At 34.1% G+C, this 18,018-nt stretch overlaps 1 protein-coding gene across 3 annotated transcripts in view; it reads left to right on the forward strand.

The window, feature by feature from the left end:
* slc4a4b (solute carrier family 4 member 4b) overlaps positions 1–18,018 on the forward strand; it is a 58,589-nt gene continuing 40,571 nt past the window's right edge. The window contains exons 1-2 of one of the 3 annotated variants that reach the window (XM_067376410.1): positions 1–355; positions 13,371–13,441. In XM_067376410.1, the coding sequence (XP_067232511.1) occupies positions 339–355; positions 13,371–13,441 (88 nt within the window). In that variant the 5' untranslated portion in view covers positions 1–338. Of the gene's footprint in view, positions 356–4,023; positions 4,129–13,370; positions 13,442–18,018 lie in introns of those variants that run through there. The other 2 variants (XM_067376409.1, XM_067376411.1) reach the window with 2 other exon arrangements.

An 18,018-nucleotide genomic window follows, 5' to 3' on the forward strand; every position in this document is an offset into this window, starting at 1 on the left:
TTAAATATGGAACAAGACTCGAGACGAGCGCGACGCGACTCGAGCAGGTTTACGCGCAACGTGGAGCGTTATCCGACGGGACAGAGAGAGTTCGCGAGCCTGTTGCGTTATGACTGCTGGGGTGACTGAATTTATTGTAGTTAGTAGAAGCAGCAGTGAAATATCTCTGCTCCAGATAAACAGAAGTGAGTCTCTGAATGTGTTCCTGCTTTTACGCATCCAGACACGCTGAACTTGGAGCGAATTCGCACTTGCGCGTATTTTGAAAGTCTTTCTGAAGCCCGGACGCACTTTAACTCAGCGTAAGGGGAAGAAAGAGGGTCTCTGCCACAGGCAACATGAGCGACAAAAACAAGTGAGTACTTTTATTTGCATGTAATCTTCCTCAGAGTTCAGTCGAGATCAGTTCTGTTTCTATGAGTGGGTTGAGTAACAGCCCTCCCACCCTGGATCTGTCCTGCTTCTTCACCAAAAAGTAAAGGTGTAACAGTATCCTTCAGGACAGAGCAACAGATCTGCTCTGAGTATGTGCGGTTAGGGCTTCAAATTTCAGCGACCGAAGTTATCTATTAAACACATTAAAATGGCCATTTGCATATGTTTGACAGCTCATGAACATCCTAAATGTTCAGACAGCATCATGGTTTCTTGCACTACAGGTTCTAAGAAGAACCACGAATGAAAACTTTTTAAATTAAGCTTTGTTCTATTAAATTGGCATCAGTGGTTCTATGAAGAATCTTTAACATCCATAGAATCTTTTCAATGCACAAGGGGTTCTTTATAGTGGAAAAAGCTCTTTAGAATTTTTAGAATGTTCTTCAAAAATGGTTCTTTTTTAGAACTGTTCACTGAAAGGTTGTGGCATGTGCGGAATTACCATAATGGAACCGTTTATTATTTTAGAGTGTAAGAGAATCTTTAGAGGTTCTAGAATGAACTTTTTATCCCTCAGTTCTTTAAAAACCATCTGTGAACTGGTGCTTCAGAACCAGAGAGCCAAAAATTGTTCTTAATCAACAACAACCAAAAGTGTATTCCATCAGGGAACCTTTTAGGATACAATATATTTTTCTTCTTCACATCTTTAGAAAAACATCTATGTACTTGTAATTTAGAGCCCTGAAATCAATATGCTGATCTGAAGAACCAACAAAGGCTTTCCAAAAAAATTCAAGACTCCTAGATAGGCAGAATGATTCTTTATTAAGAACCTAATGGAACATCAAGAACCTTTTGGCTGTCTGAAGAATCAACTCTTAAGTATAAAGGTTCAAAAAGTGAGTTTTCACAGTGATTAACCTTTTAATGAACAGTTCTTGAACAATTTTTTCATAGTGTGAAGAACATTGTAACAATCTAAAGAACCTTTTTTTGCAATTGAAAGATTCCATGGATGTTAAATGTTCTTAAAGGAACCACAGATGCCAGATGAATGTTTAACTCTGCTGAACCCAAGAACCACTGAAGAGCCTTCATGAATGAAATATCTCATAGGGCTTCCAGAGGCCATTAACAGGGGGTTCCACCGGCAACACATGATGTATGATGTAGTTCATTCTGTTCATTCCACTGCCAAGTCGCGCTGCTTTAAGTCGCCCTCTTTACAGGTTCTCTGAAGCCGCGGCTTGAGCGGTCAGAGTAATCTTTTTCCAAGAAGCTCCTGTCAAAACCAATTAGGTCCTTAGCGTCCAGGAGCAATGTGTGCGTCGCTTAGCGTTCCAGAATCTGGTGGCTAGATATAATGCAAGCTGCAAACGGGATTTGTTCTCTTTTTAGTTCTGTGAAACTTGTGCTGTCATAAAAAAAGAGCCAGCTGCCTGTAGAGATCACATTTTTTACCAATACGGCTCTTCAGATGTGAGTGGATAGATCATGTGGTGTCTGGTTTCTTATGCAGTGCTAAAGACAGTTTGATTTTTACACTTTAAGAGGCACTAACTTGCTGGGAAATTAACACTTACAAAAAGTACTGTGATGGTAGTTTAGTATATACTATGGTACTGCATGAATACCATATTCATATAGTGTGGTATTTAAATGCAGTATAACCATGGTATCATACTCACAAAAATGGTAATACCATAGTACTTTGATGTGTACATAACTTTCAAACAGGTACTTGTTTTTAGACATTTAGTAGTACCATTTGCACCAAAGTAGTACCAGGTTTTTTTGAGTATCATGGTGTGTTTTAAAGTACCATAGTAATACCATGTGATACCATATACTATGGTATTGATGTGGTACTCAAAGAATACCATGGTATATGTATAAAATCATGGTATTATCATGGTACATGTCAAAAAAAAAAAACTGTTACTTTGAAGAATACCATGGTATAACCATGTCTAAACATTTTAGTACTATTTGTATACTATTATAGTATGGAAGCTTGTTTCCACCACTGAATAAAAAATAAAAAAGGTAATTGTGCCTTTTTATCTCACAATTATGATTTTTTTTTCTCAGAATTGAGAGATATAAACTCACAATTGTGATTTATATCTTGCAATTCTGACTTTATATCACTCAATTCTGACTTTGACTCAAAATTGTGAGTTTATAAGTCAGAATTGTGTGATATAAAGTCAGAATTGCAAGTTATAAAGTCACAATTGCGAGGAAAAAAGACAATTGCGACTTTATATCTCTCAATCCTGACTTTATAACTCGCAGTTGTTTAAATCTTGCAATTCTGAGAAAAAAAAAGTCAGAATTGTGAGAGAAAAAGTTGCAATTACCTTTTTTAATTTTTTTTTTTTAGTGGCGGAATCAAAGCTTCCATTGTATTTACTAATAATATCTTCATTTAAATTTTAGTAATTTTGTTATGCACACTTGTCATTTTTATTTTTATTTTTTTTATCTTTATTTTTATTTCAGGTTTAGTTTCAGTAATTTTAGTAATTCAGCTTTTGTAATTAAACTTTATTTCCAACTTTAGTACTTAAACTTATTTATTTCAGTTAGTTGCCAAGGCAATAGTTATATTTGTTATTTCGGCTTATTTTAAAAATTTTTACTAGTTGTAATTTTAGTTAAAGATAACAACACTGGTTAAAATCCTTGATGACACATGGTACTTGAAATTAGTGCTATTTTGAATCTGTTTTTCAGAATCTAAATCCCACCACACCTAAGTAAGATAGCGGGGATTTCATAGAAAAAATATGTAATTTTTCCTCATTCCTCACCTGGACTCACACAGGCTTATCTGTCTGTGTGTGTACGAGAGCATTGCATAAGTGCTAGTTGTCACCTGTTGATCTATGTGACGGCTCTTTCCCTTCCACTGACTGTCTGAAAGCACGCAGACTTCAATCTGACCATCTTCCTGGTGCTTTGTGTCACCTGTGCAGGTATTGTGAGAGGAAGTTTCATAGGAAGATAAGTGGAAAATGCAGAGTCACAATGGAATGTCCTTTAGTCTCTGCCCAGATATGCACGCCTTGACTCCTTTATATCTCTTTTTCTCCTTGAGAGTGAGGTCATCTCTCGCCTGTGAGTGACGGACAGAAGTGGCCCTGAACCTGCTGGGTTTCTATAGTGATACACCATGTGTTCTGAAATAGGATTTATGTATCGTGAGCTCAGCACTGATTTCAAATGTGAACTTGAAGTTCTGGAGGTAGACGCAGAGCTCAGTTTACACCAGCCAATCAGTTCCTAATAAAATCAAATCTCATTTTTCTCTCATAATACATACTGTTTCACATGGAAAATATATTGCATTATGGAAGTACAAAATGTTGTGAATGCTGTTTCATGTTGACTTTAAATCAATGGCTTGTCATTTTGTTTAACCCCTGATTGTCTTGCTTTGTGTTGGATTAGTTCCTGTCCTAAAATCAGCCCTGTGTTTCTCCTCTTTGCCAGTTAAATTTGGGAGCTTGTTGGGCTCCAGCTGTCTCTTCCCGACATGTGTTTTGGCATTTGGAAGTTCATATCACTAACTTGTTTGACTGCTGTGGTTACTGTTGTGTTTAGGCTTGTTTCACAAATATTCACTGATTGATGTCAGTGACATGTGCTGAAGTGTGCTGAATGGACCCTTCGCTAAGCCCCGCCGCCTTTAGTTACTGTTGCTACGCCTGTCAAGCTTTCGCGTCTGGCAAGTCATTTACAGTATGTATGCACCGGTGTCATTTTTTCGAACAGGTGAAATATCTGAGAGAGCAAGATTATTCCAGAGTTTCTGTGCAAGATGACAAAATTATTGTAAAAGCATTTTATTGTTTCTTTTATCTGTTAGATAAGGGATTGTCATACTTTTATGACCCCTTAAAGGGTTAGTTCACCCAAAAATGAAATTTCTGTCATTTATTACTCACCCTCATGTCGTTCCACACCTGTAAGACCTTTGTTCATCTTCAGAACACAAATTAAGATATTTTTCATGAAATCCAATGGCTCAGTGAGGCCTGCATTGCCAGCAAGATAATTAACACTTTCAGAAAGCTACTAAAGACAGATTTAAAACAGTTCAGGTGACTACAGTGGTTCAACCTTAATGTCATGAAGCGACGAGAATATTTTTTGTGTGCCAAAAAACAAAATAACGACTTTATTCATCAATATCTAGTGATGGTCGATTTCAAAACACTGCTTCATGAAGCTTTACAAATCTTTTATTTTGAATCAGTGGTTCAGAGCGTGTATCAAACTGCCAAAGTCACATGATTTCAGTAAAGGAGGCTTCGTTACGTTATAAGTGTTTAAAATATCTTAAGGTCTTACGGGTGTGGAATGACATGAGGGTGAGTAATTAATGACAGAATTCTCATTTTTGGGTGAACTAACCCTTTAATATACAAATGCTTCAAATCCTCTGCATAATAATTGCTGTATAATCTTCAGTAACACTGTATAATCATTCATAACATTTAACATACATTATTTCATTATGCTAAACAAGTGTTGACCTAGTTTCTAAATTAAATTTGCCATCATGCCACTGTATTGTGACAGAAAGAGATTGACGTCTGTGATGTTTTACACTGCAGAATCAACCAAATTATGTATCAGACGAGACTATATAAGAGATTATTTCTTTCGGCCATAAATTTTAGCCACGTTTAGAATTAAATTGTAGCGCTTAAATCATTTTTAAAGAAATTTATGTTTATTATGTTAAAATGATTCAAGAATTTTATTTCTAAATGTGTTTTTTATATATATATATATATATATATATATATAATATATAAAAAATGTATTTAAAATGATTTTGCAAAAAAATCTAAACTTTATTTCTTAATATTTTAAAGAAATGTTTGATATGCATGTGAAACATATAGAAATTTTATTTATACTTTATTTAAAGCCTTTATGTGTAATGTATGGACTACCATGTTGTGTAAGTTGTTAAAGACAGGGTTTAATTCCGGATCCTTGCATCCTGATCTCGTCTGTCAGTGTGCAGGAGATGTAGACTAAAAAGAGGAACAGAAACAGACAGAAAAATGCTAGGAAGAGAACATAATTTGAGGTAGAGACAGAAGAGAGAAAAAGTTCTGTAGAAAACAAAGGAAGCCTTGTACAAAAAGGAAAGAATGGCTGTATAGGACTGATGGGAAGAGAGATTACACATGGAATGAGGAAAATAGGTGTAGATGACAGGAGAAAAGTGGAAAGGACAGACACAGACTCTCAACACACCCTGATCTGCTGAATGAGTGTTCAATGAAGGTGAATTTCTATGTCAGTCCAGGCTGGTTTATGGTTATTAGTGGTAGTCATCTAGTCACGTTGAGGTTTTGGTCAAAAACTGCCCGTTTAGACAGGAAGAGACCATTTTATTGATATGTAAAGTGACCAACCACAGTTTGTTTTTCTGGAAACACTTTACAAAAAAAAAAAGTGCATTAGTTCTCATCCACTTTTTCAGAGGCGTTGGTACCGCAAGTGTTTTTTCCATTCACTTCTCCCATAGGGATTTCAAAAAAGTCGTAGTTTAAAGCATTATAAGCCATGAACCAAACCGACCAACTACGAGGTGAATTATAACTCTACAAAAAAGTATATATAAACATATATTTTTGCCTTATTGCAAAATATGGATAGATACACATTTAAGTAATTTGAGAGCGTAAGGGAGAACGACTTTATGAGAGTTGACGGAGCTAATAAGATATTTTGTCATGATTTGCTGTTTCGTCTCTCTGATTGGTGGAATTTTTGTACAGAATTATGGGTAATGTAGTTTTTCACCAGGAATTCCACTGTTAAACACTGTTAACGTGGGCTGATGGCTTCAACAGAAGCAAATGCTATCGATTAACAACCTTGTAGCTCACAGTGGGGCTGTCTGTAAAGGTTTATAAGGTACCGTTAAAAAGTCTATGGAGAAAATTAATGTTAAGTTTTACTTCCAGAACCTGATCGTTGCACAGGTTTAATTTAACTGCATTAGTAAATATGAATTAATAATGAAAGATACTTCTAAAGCATTTATAAATCTTAGTTAATGTTAATTTTAACATTTAATGCATTATTAAAATCAAAACTTGTACCTGTTAATATTATTTCATGGACCTGAGCTAACAGGCATATTTTATTTTTATTAACTAACATTAACAAAGATTAATAATTAATGTAACAAATGAAATAATCTGTCCAAAGTAATAAATGCAAATTATTTCCCATATATTAATATTTGTTTTCCCAAATTATTGGCACAGAAAACAAAGTGGAAAGTTTACTTGCTACTAAGCGTCTCAAAACAAAAATTTGATTATATTAATCTGGCAATCTTGATCAAAAGTACAGCAAAATTATTGCAATTTAAAACAACTGTTTTTTATTTTAATATATGTTAAAATGTAATTTATTCCTGTGATCAAAGCTGAATTTTCAGTGTCACATGATCCTTCAGAAATCATTCTAATATGTTGATTTGCTTCTTAAGAAACATCAGTCTGCACTTGTTTGATTAATTTAGGATGATACTATTGATTGTATGGATCAGTTCTGGCCACCAAAAGTCTCAGGCGCTGTTTTGGTCTTTCTCCTCTTCTTGTCTTCTCCTCTCTGTTCCTGCCTCCGCTGTTAGTCCTGTCAGTCGGAATGATTAACTGGCTCTAGCTGCTTGGGATTTAAAGAAATCTACACCATTCGGCCTGACTGTCCCACCATCTGCTACTCCAAATGCCTCAAACAGACGCTGCATTAAACTCTAGCTTTACACACTGGCTAATCTAAACTAATTGCTAAGATGTTATATGACCAATCAATGGCTGCTGGCTGGACATGGCAGAGGATTATTCCTCAACCACTTGAGTCCATGTTTCATTGGCACCTTAAAGGGATTGTTCACCCAAAATGAACATCATTTATGCACACTCAAGTCAGTCCAAAACTGTATGACTTTTTTCTTCTGTGGAACCAAAAATCAGATATTTTGAAGAAAATAACATATTAGCTTATATACATTACCATTCAAACATTTAAAGGATTAGTTCACTTTAAAATGAAAATTACCCCAAGCTTTACTCACCCTCAAGCCATCTTAGGTGTATATGACTTTCTTCTTTCAGACGTATACAATCGGAGTTATATAAATAATCACCCTGATGCTCCTAAGCTTTATAATGGCCGTGCACAGAAACCACCTGTTTGAAATTCAAAAAAGTGCATCCATCCATCATAAACTTATTCCACACGGCTCCGGGGGGTTAATAAAGGCCTTCTGAAGTGAAGCGATGCATTTGTGTTAAAAAAAAAAAAAAAAAAATCCATGTTTAACACATTACAAAGTGAAATAACTAGCTTCCAACAGACTGGCTTCCATATTCAACTTACGAAGAAAGTGGAACGCCTCTCGCTGTTCAAAATGCTTACACTACGTCCTACGCTTTCCCTATTCAACTTAAGAAGAAAGCATCACTGGCATTTCGTCAGTTATGCTTTTTTCATAAGTTGAATACGGAAGGTTGTGTGGAGTACGTTTATGATGGATGGATGGATGAACTTTTTTGAATTTCAAACAGGTGATTTCCGTTCACTGCCATTTTTAAAGCTTAGGAGTATCAGGGTGATTATTAATATAACTCTGATTGTATTTGTCTGAAAGAAGAAAGTCTTTTGTAATATAAATGTCTTTACTGTCACTTTTGATAAATTGAATGTGTCCTTTAAAAGTTAAAGGGGCTCTATGTAAGATTTTTACTTTAATAAAGCATAAAAATACCCCAATATGTTTGCCGATATTTACAAAACATGCTGAGTTCACATACTTGTTTCTCAGAAAAACAATGCTACAGCCAAATATTCTACTTTGAAAATATGCGTTCCATGTCGGAATGTCTGTTTTTGTTTTGGTCTGTGTGAAACATGTGCTGCCAGTTTATCCAATAGTATTTCGACATCACAGGTTGCCAGTTGGCGGAAAACACAGCATATTGTAGCCATGGAAACCAGCAAACAAACTGGTCATATTTCACACCAAGATTCTACATATTCTACATCACAGATTCTACCTGACCTAAAAGCCTCTGAATCCATCTAAATATCTCTATGAACAACAGCATATTAAAACAGATAAATCAACTCATCAGCTTACAGTGTGCAAGTCTCCTCAGCTTTCATTGTGAATTGTGCTACATATTGTTGCTGGCAACCGCGTCTTTGAACGAGGGGGGGAGGCAGGCTAAACAATATTTTGAATTTGGACTGCAGTACCTATTTTGAACACTGGTTGTCATTATTACATAGAGAACCTTTAAAAATTCATTAAAGTGTGAGCAAAAAAAACGCCATTTTTGTGTGTGTCCCTTTAAATGCAAATGAGCTGCTGCTCCCGGCCCCCTTTCCAGAAGAAGGCGGAGCTTAAACAGCTCAACAACAACAAAGCTGGAGAATCTCAAGCAGCCAAAATGAGGATTGTCAGTAACGGTGTTCAGCCTTACATTGTTCAAACCAGAGTCGACACTGATGGAGAGACTCAGGAAGAAGTTACAACTTTTAGAATGAAACTGGACGTTTCTGAATGGTTCATGGATAAATTTATGTAGTTGCTGTGGAGTTGATTCAACTCATCCACTAGCATGTGCATCATGTTAATGTTTTGTGCAATTCCAGTGTTGAATTGACCCTCGTTTGTGAAGCAGTCTGGCGTACAACAACTTTTCCTCTTCTCTAAAGCAGCCCAACATGGCCCCACCCCCTCTGATGCATGTTCTCGGGGGCAGGTTTATGTAAATTTTGGGGTTTGTGATGTCACCAACCTGGGAAGAAGCTCATTGCAGTTCCTACCAGCCGGTCTCATGCTAAATGCTAAAAGCTAAATATGAATACTGGACTTAAGCAATAGCTGCATATCTGACAAACAATCCTGTTACTTTTGAAATGACTTGTTTGCTTGGATCATAAAGTTAATTGTAAACAACAAAAACCAAAGTGGCAAGTAGTTTAAACCGGATTAAACTGAAAAAAAAAAAAAAAAAAAATTCTGTTCCCACAGAAGCTGTTACATTTGAGTAATTAGAGCATATGAGAAGGATTTAAAGATCAGAAGGTCTTATTAAAAGCTCTGTTGAAATCCCACTTACACAGTGATGTTGCTTTTCTTTAGTTTTTTCACTCTTACTTTCTTGGCTATGAGAGCCAAACTGTGCTTGTTGTTGTGTATTTAGTGTAGTATCTAAACTAATACTAAACTTAATAGACATGTCACAACTCAACTTTAACTCAAAGACCTATCTCAAGCACCTAATAAACCACTTCCCGCTTCAGGTGTCAGATTTAACATGACTTTTGGCTTTGACCCCAGGAAAGGGTTTGTGTCTTATAGACTCCGCAGCTGTCAGGACAACACCTTGTTGCCTGTTTAATTGATCACTTCTGTGAAACCACAACAGCTTCTGAGGTCACATGGCAGGAGAAAGTGTTCCTTGTCGCTATCAGTGTAAATGCCAGTGTCGCTGGTGTACGATTGTGTAATTAGTCCCACCTCTGAATTGGTAAACATGGTGCGAGGGCTGCTGGGAGCTCGTGCGTCAGTCAGTCACACACCTTTATTGCTTGTGTTTACTTTAGCTTCATGACATTCCTCTACCCGGGTCTCATGATTTTCCTTATCATAAACTGTAATAAACAAATCCTTTATTGTGTTTGAGTGTGTGCACACACACATGAGATCAGTCTCTCATTAGATAACAGATTTTTTGGTTGTAGTTTGTAGTTGTACTGTCATTTCTTTCCAAAGAAGTTTCATAAAGACCATGAGACCTTTTTTTTTTTTTTTATTGGGACAGTTAAGCACTTTTATATATTTTACATCATCCGGATGTTTTAGATGCTTTTGTGTCTTGCCATTTTTCATTATGCTGAATGTGATTCTCATATAGTACATTACCTTACATAAAAAATACAGTATAGTATGTAAAAATGACATAAATTTTTATCACAAATTTTTATCAGCATAAAAGAGATTTATATCAGCATAAAACACTTATAATATTATTTATTCTTATATATATATATATATATATATATATATATATATATATATATATATATATATATATATATTTATTTATATATATATATATTAGTGTATATATATTAGTGTATATATAATGTGTATGTGTGTATATATATGTATATATAAATGTATATGTAGGCTGTGTGTGTGTGTATATATACACATACACATATACACATATACATATACACATATAATATATATATATGATACACATGAACAATTAATACAGAATACATATATATATATATTATACAAAATACATTTTTCACACACACACACACACACATATATATATATATATATATATATATATATATATATATATATATATATATATATATATATATATATATATATATATATATATATATATATATATATATATATATATATATATATATATATATTTATATAATACATTAATTATAATTAGATATATATAATTAAAATAAATATAATTAATTATATATATTTTTTTACCCAAATTTCACTTCATAATAATTGTGAGTTTTGTATTTTTCTTTTTTCAGAAATTAATTTATCCTGATATAAATTTAAAAAACTAAAGGCAATACAATAAATATTATGTAAATTTATCACTATTATATATAATTTATAATTTATTAATTATGTATATGTGTGTGTATATATATATATATATATATATGTCTAATTTATATTAGTTATATTTAAATTAAAAATCACAGAATATATAAATGTGTGTGTCTGTGTTTTATATATATATATATATATATAATTTAATGATAAATTATATATTATTAAATATATATATATATATATATATATATATATATATATATATATATATATATATATATATATATATATATATATATAAAATTGTATATATGTATGTGTGTGTGTATATATATAATGTGCAAATACGTGTGTGTATATATTTGTGTCTAACTTATATTAAGCATTTCTTGTTTTTTACATCACAGTTATGAGGAAAAATTATTCTTAAATATATCACAATGCAAAAAAAATACTAATTTAAGCACTATTTTATTATTATTTTTATTTTAAGCACTTAATTTTTTAAGCACTATTTATATGTATATATGCGCAGTATCTTAATTGTTTCTTTTTGGTGTGAAATATGACCAGGAACGTTTTTTGCTGGTTTTGTGAGATTGGCTCAACTTATTACATCTGTTAAACACATTTCAAGTACTATTTCCCGTTTGTGTTCCACTAGAGATGAATAAACTTTATTTAGTTTGAAATCAGATGCAGAGAGTTGATGCGCTGCCAGAAATCCGATTGTCAAATGCTGATCCAACGGTTTATGTTCGTGTGGCAGTCTGGCTCCTCATGGTGTGTGAGGGGTTATTATAAACAGAGAGATTACAGTACATTCGGCTCATGTTTAACGTATATTAATCACAAGATAACATAGCTCATCTAACCAGGTTACATGACCACCTGGCCTTCGTTCGTCATTCTAAAGACCACAGGAAATGAACTTAAGAATGACCGGAGGGATAAATGAGATCTATACTGTGAAATTCTCCGTAACTGAGGATGGATAATGCATGCTTCACTGTAATGATTGTATAATAGAGTGTAAGAAATAAAGAGATATATATGCATAGAGACAGAGATAAAGCAGAGACAAGCTGTGAAACCAGCACCACTGACCTCATGGATAAAAGAGTCTAAAATGACAAAAAAAGAAGGGAGAATATGTAATAAAACACAGTTGTTCTCGCTAGCTCTTTTGTGAAGTAAATGTCCAGCGTAAATGATACACACTACCATTCAAATATTTTGGAGGCAGAAAGATGTTTTTTTTTAAAGTGTCCCTATTATGGTACTTTAAAAGGTTCCTAATTTTGTTTTGTAGGTTTCCTACAACAGGTTTACATGCATTTAAGTTCAAAAAACACTTCCATTTTCTCACAATATGCATTGTAGCATCACCTCTTTTCTCAAAGTGTCTGAAATTGCTCTGATTGGTCAGATGGCCCCAGGGTTGCCAGGTTTTCATAACAGAACCCGCTCAATTGCTTCTCAAAACTAGCCCAATCGCGTTTCATGGGGGGTCCAGCAGTAAAAATCACGTTCCGAGGGATAAAATCTGTGTATTTGGCGGGGTTCCCCTGATAAATTCGCATCCCAGGGGCTAAATATCATGTTATTTGGGGTCGCTTCAATCCGCGGACATGAAAAATAACCCATGGCAACAGTGTAAAAGTAGCCAAATTCCGCTGGAATATGTGGACTTGGCAACACTGGATGGCCCAGCCTGTTGTGATTGGTCTACTCTGCTCTGATTGGTCAGATAAAGTCAGATGGCCTAGCCTGTTGTGAAATGAAATGGCCATTACCATATCTGAATTTCAACTACGAAGGCTTCCTCATCACTTCATACTCAGTGATACAAATGATGGCGTTGGTGTTGAAAAGTAACTGTTTTTATACAGATTTTTTATTAAGAAAATGTAAGCAGTGTTTTTATCCATGCATGCAAAATTTTCACCACCATAATGGGATATTGTGGGTGGTTGTTAGGGCGTTGCTATGTGGTTGCTAAATTACTTTGTTATTTTATATGGTTTCTAATTGTTTCAAGTCATAAGAGTTTACCCTCAAGTCGTCCAGTTCATCCAATCCTCAGGGCAAGGCATGTGATGACTTGAATTGAAACCAGACTGGTTCAGGTTTACACGCCTGATAAACAAGTAAATGTAAAAAAGAAAGGTTAAAACACAAATCACTGATCTCCTTCAGAAGAAACGCTGTTCTGAGAAATGTCCGCGTGCAAGGCGAGATTAAACGTGTTTACTTTTTCTTGATAAAGTCTGGGTTATAGTTTTTGTATTTGACTTTCCCTCTCTGTTTTTTTCTGTTTTAGAATGGAGGATGAAGCCATAGTGGACAGGGGAGCGTCCTACATCAAAAACGTGTGTGAAGAGGAGGTCGAGGGTACGAAACACACACTCACACACACACATGTTCTTGCACTTAAATATATTGTGGGATACACGATCTCCTGTGTCTCAGTGACGACCGCAGATCCCTAAGACTCTTAGGTGCTGTGGATTGAGTTTCACGTTCACTTTCACTCATTCCTGTTTTACTCTCTTTCGACTACCAGCTGTTTTGTTTTGTTTTTATTCTTGGTTATAATTTGTGTTCAAGGGCAGGAGAGGATTATGAGCGCTGCAGATGTAACAAAACAAAGCTCTACACGTGAAGATGTTTACTACTATCTTAATCCACACACACACACACACACACACACACACACACACACACACACACACACACACACACACACACACACACACACACACACACACACACACACACACACACACACACACACACAGAATCTGTTTCCACACTGGAATTGACTAAATGGGCATCACTTTAGCACACTATATTTCAGTGCAAACCCCTTCATCTTATTCACATGCCTTATACGGGTCATTGACGGATAAGGTTTTTAAAAGTGTAAAAAAATATAATGGAGATATAATTAATTAAGAAGTTTTATCAAGTGTTAACAATGAGATTATGTGGTTTTTATAATCATTTAACACTTTTTTTTTTTTTTTTTTTGTCATTTTTTACAAGATGGACAAAATTTGTCACCAAAAAAGTCCAAAAACCAAAATTTCAGTTTTGCCGAATGACATGTGGTTATACTAAATGACGATATTTTTTAACAATGCCACAGGCTGATATCTAGCTAGCCAGTAAAAGGACAATCAACATTTTATATTTAGTACAAGTTTTTAAAATATTACAACATTTTCCATGTTTTATAGTGGTTGTACCGAATGACCTGATGTTTTGGGACATGCGTATGAGCAAGTGAAAACATGAAGAGAGAGTTAGTTACTTTGCTTCATGACCATGTGGTCCTTTGTAGGTGTCTGAATGATGTCACATCCTGTCACATGATATTGACCGCATGACTTGATCCAAAATGGTCCCTTTATATCTGTTACTCCGAATGACATCAGTGAAATTCATTTTTACGGACATTCTTTCTCATAATAAAGAAATGACTTCTACACATAATTTTAATACCATTTATGGTATTAAGCACTATGTTGATATATGATGTTATAAAATCATGCCAGAATAAAAAATATATTCATTTATTACATTTTAAGATGTTTTAATCACAAATCAAATGGTTGTATTGGCCTTTGGACGGTTAAACCGAATGACATTTTGACACTTCAGAATCTTTAAAATACATTTATATGTAGCAAAATATAATTAAAACCTTTTGGATTCAATAAAAGAGATGTAGTTGTACTACCTCACATACTTTGGATGTCATATCTATGTTTTTGTTTTTTTGTATTATTAAGACCTTTGGACAAAAAAATTACCCATCACGTCATTGACCCTTTATTATATTATATTATATTATATTATATTATATTATATTATATTATATTATATTAATTATATTATATTTATTATATTATATTTATTATATTATATTATATTATATTATATTATATTATATTATATTATATTATATTATATTATATTATATTATATTAATTATATTATATTTATTATATTATATTTATTATATTATATTATAGATAAAATGTTTAAAAAATTACACCCTGTATGGTAAATTTACCCATTTTTCATTCATTCCGGGATTAAAATAAATTGTCATAACTCTTTCCATGTAAATGTAGCTCATCATAGAATAATTTTAATTTATATAATTTTAATGAATAGAATACTGACAGTGTGGGCCATATTCAAATTTGCAGCCCCAGTTTTTTAATTGACTTGGTACAGTTCACTCTGAGTGAATTCCTCTCTTAGTTGTGGGATGTATAAAGTATTAGAAGTTTAGACATCTAAAAATATCTCCACATCAAAAGCAGATCAAACACGCATTCGCAAACTTGAGCAGTTCACACTTAAGCCCTTTTTATATTTGTTTCACTCTCTCTTGTCGTCCCTGAACTTTGGACTTTCACATGATACACACACACACACACACACACACACACACACACACACACACACACACACACACACACACACACACACACACACAGACACAGACAGTGCTCTATCAGATAACGACTGGTGGACTTCTTTGTTTAAAGTCAAACCTGAAATGAAAGAAGTGAAGGATGACTGAAGCATGATTGATGGATGACTGGACTGATGAGTGATTAGTTCTTATATCGTTCTTTGAGTGTGTTCATCTAAGTGTGTGTGTTTTCTGTTTTTACATCCACTTCCTGGAGATGTTTTGCTGTTTCCTGCTAGATCAGCTGTACAGGAAGTTGTTGCCATTTATCTATAATCTAACAAGTGTGAGATACGGGTCAGTTTTTTTCCTTCAAAAAATCATACCAACACAGAAACGCAGTGAGATTGATTTACCTTCTTACACGTTCCTGGTCTTATTGTGAATGATTGATCAGTACATGCTCTTCCAAAGAAAATAAATGCTGTAAAAATGTAACTCTGAAATGACTTTTTTTCACAGCTGATGTCATCAAGCCATTTTTCCTGTTTCACTCATGCAAACACATTAGAAAGTGAATCTCAGTGTGGTCCTGTTGGTCACATCAATGTTGTTTTGGTATTATTATTAAAAAAAAAAAAAACTATTACAGTATTATTAATTTTTGAATATTAGCTTTTTTACTTTTTTATTTAAATTTTAGTTTGTCTTAGTAATTTTGTTATTTGTAATTTTTATTAGTTTTAGATCAGTTTTTAATATTTTAAATAGTTATTTAACATTAATATTAAGAATGATATTAATATTATTTTTTACTATTAATTATATTAATATTTCTATTTAGCTTAATTTATTTTTATTTCAGTTTATTTTACTTCTAAGAATTTTAATTTCAATTTTAAAAAGTCAGCAACTTTTCGTTTTTTAAGTTAAAGTTTTTCATTTACATTTTATTTCATTTAATATTTTATTTCAGCATCTTTTCAATGAATAAAAAAGATTTGTAATAGTTTTAGTTTAAGTTAATGATATCAATGAGAACATCACATTAACCACGTTTCCATCGAAATTATCCGGAACAATTCATGCCAGGAACTTTTTCCCCCAGACCTGTTACTGTGTGCATTTCCACTGCTGTCTAAAGTACCGTGAAGATTAGACAAATTAGTCTGGTGACATAGGACTGTGTGCGACTTTCTAGTTCCCGCTGGATATCTCAAGCTTAAAGGGGACCCATAATGCCCCTTTCACAATATATAATATAAGTCTCTGGTGTCCCCAGAATGTGTCTGTGAAGTTTCAGCTCAAAATACCCCACAGATAATTTATTATAGCTTGTCAAATTTGCCCCTATTTGGGTGTGAGCAAAAACACCCTGTTTTTGTGTGTGTCCCTTTAAATGCAAATGAGCTGCTGCTCCCGGCCCCCTTTGCAGCAGAGGGTGGAGCTTTAATCGTGCTGGACAATCTCAGGTAGCCAAAATGAGAATTTTCAGTAATGTTGTTCAGCCTTACATTGTTCAAACCGGAGTCGACACTGATGGAGAGAATCAGGAAATAGTTACAACTTTTAGAATGAAACTTCTTCTCTAAAGCAGCCCAACATGGCCTCACCCCCTTTGTTGCGTGTTGTCGGGGGCAGGGTTTATGTAAATTTTAGGGTTAGTAATGTCACAAACCCAGGAAGAAGCTTGTTGTAGTCCATACCAGCCATTTGTTTTAGTCCTTAAAAAGTGATTTCTGTAAAAGAAAATATCTTTGCATTGAACTTTGAGTGTCGTAACTTTGCAGATGTTGTTTATGCTCAAACAGCAAGTTAAAAAAGTGAAATCATAATCCAGGACCCCTTTAATAAAGCCTCAACTTCATCGTCAGTCCATCTGTCATATTTTTCAAACTCCATTGTTGATTCGAGTAGCAATCAACAGCACACACCGCAACAGACTTTTAAATATGGTGGTTGAATTAAAATGCTGCGTGAACTCAACCAATCAGCATGTTCAGCGCCCAAGTCCCATCCCCGAAAGTTCCTGAACTTTGAAAAAGTACTACCTCTTGAGCAGGGACTTTCTGAGGGGGAAATCTTTAACCGGAACTTCATTTACATCCTGGTCCCTGCAGTTGAAACTCACCGAGTACCACCCCAAAGTCCCTAGTTCCTGGGGAAAGTTCCTGCGGTGGAAATGCACCTAATTATTTGTATAAAGTTGAACTTGGAAATGACCAACTCTCATTAAAAATTAATGTCTTACTGTTGCTTTTTTGCCTCAAATCACTGTCTGTCCTCTTTAATAGTGTAAAAATCTCAACTCTGATTAACACAGCCTTGCAATAAAAGTCAGCAGATTTTGTCTTCCATCAAATCGATTATACATTGACAGTTCAACAGTAGCACACAAATGTACACACAGAAACACTATTTACTAAAGCAAAGACACCATCTGGTTATCTGTGTGTCTATTTTTAGGCTTTGATTTCTAACCTATCACTCTGAAATGCATGTATCTGTGTTTGTAAGTGTGTATGTGTGTGTGTGTGTG

This window comes from Chanodichthys erythropterus, chromosome 22 (assembly GCF_024489055.1).
Source record: "Chanodichthys erythropterus isolate Z2021 chromosome 22, ASM2448905v1, whole genome shotgun sequence".
Taxonomy (NCBI): Eukaryota; Metazoa; Chordata; class Actinopteri; order Cypriniformes; family Xenocyprididae; genus Chanodichthys; species Chanodichthys erythropterus.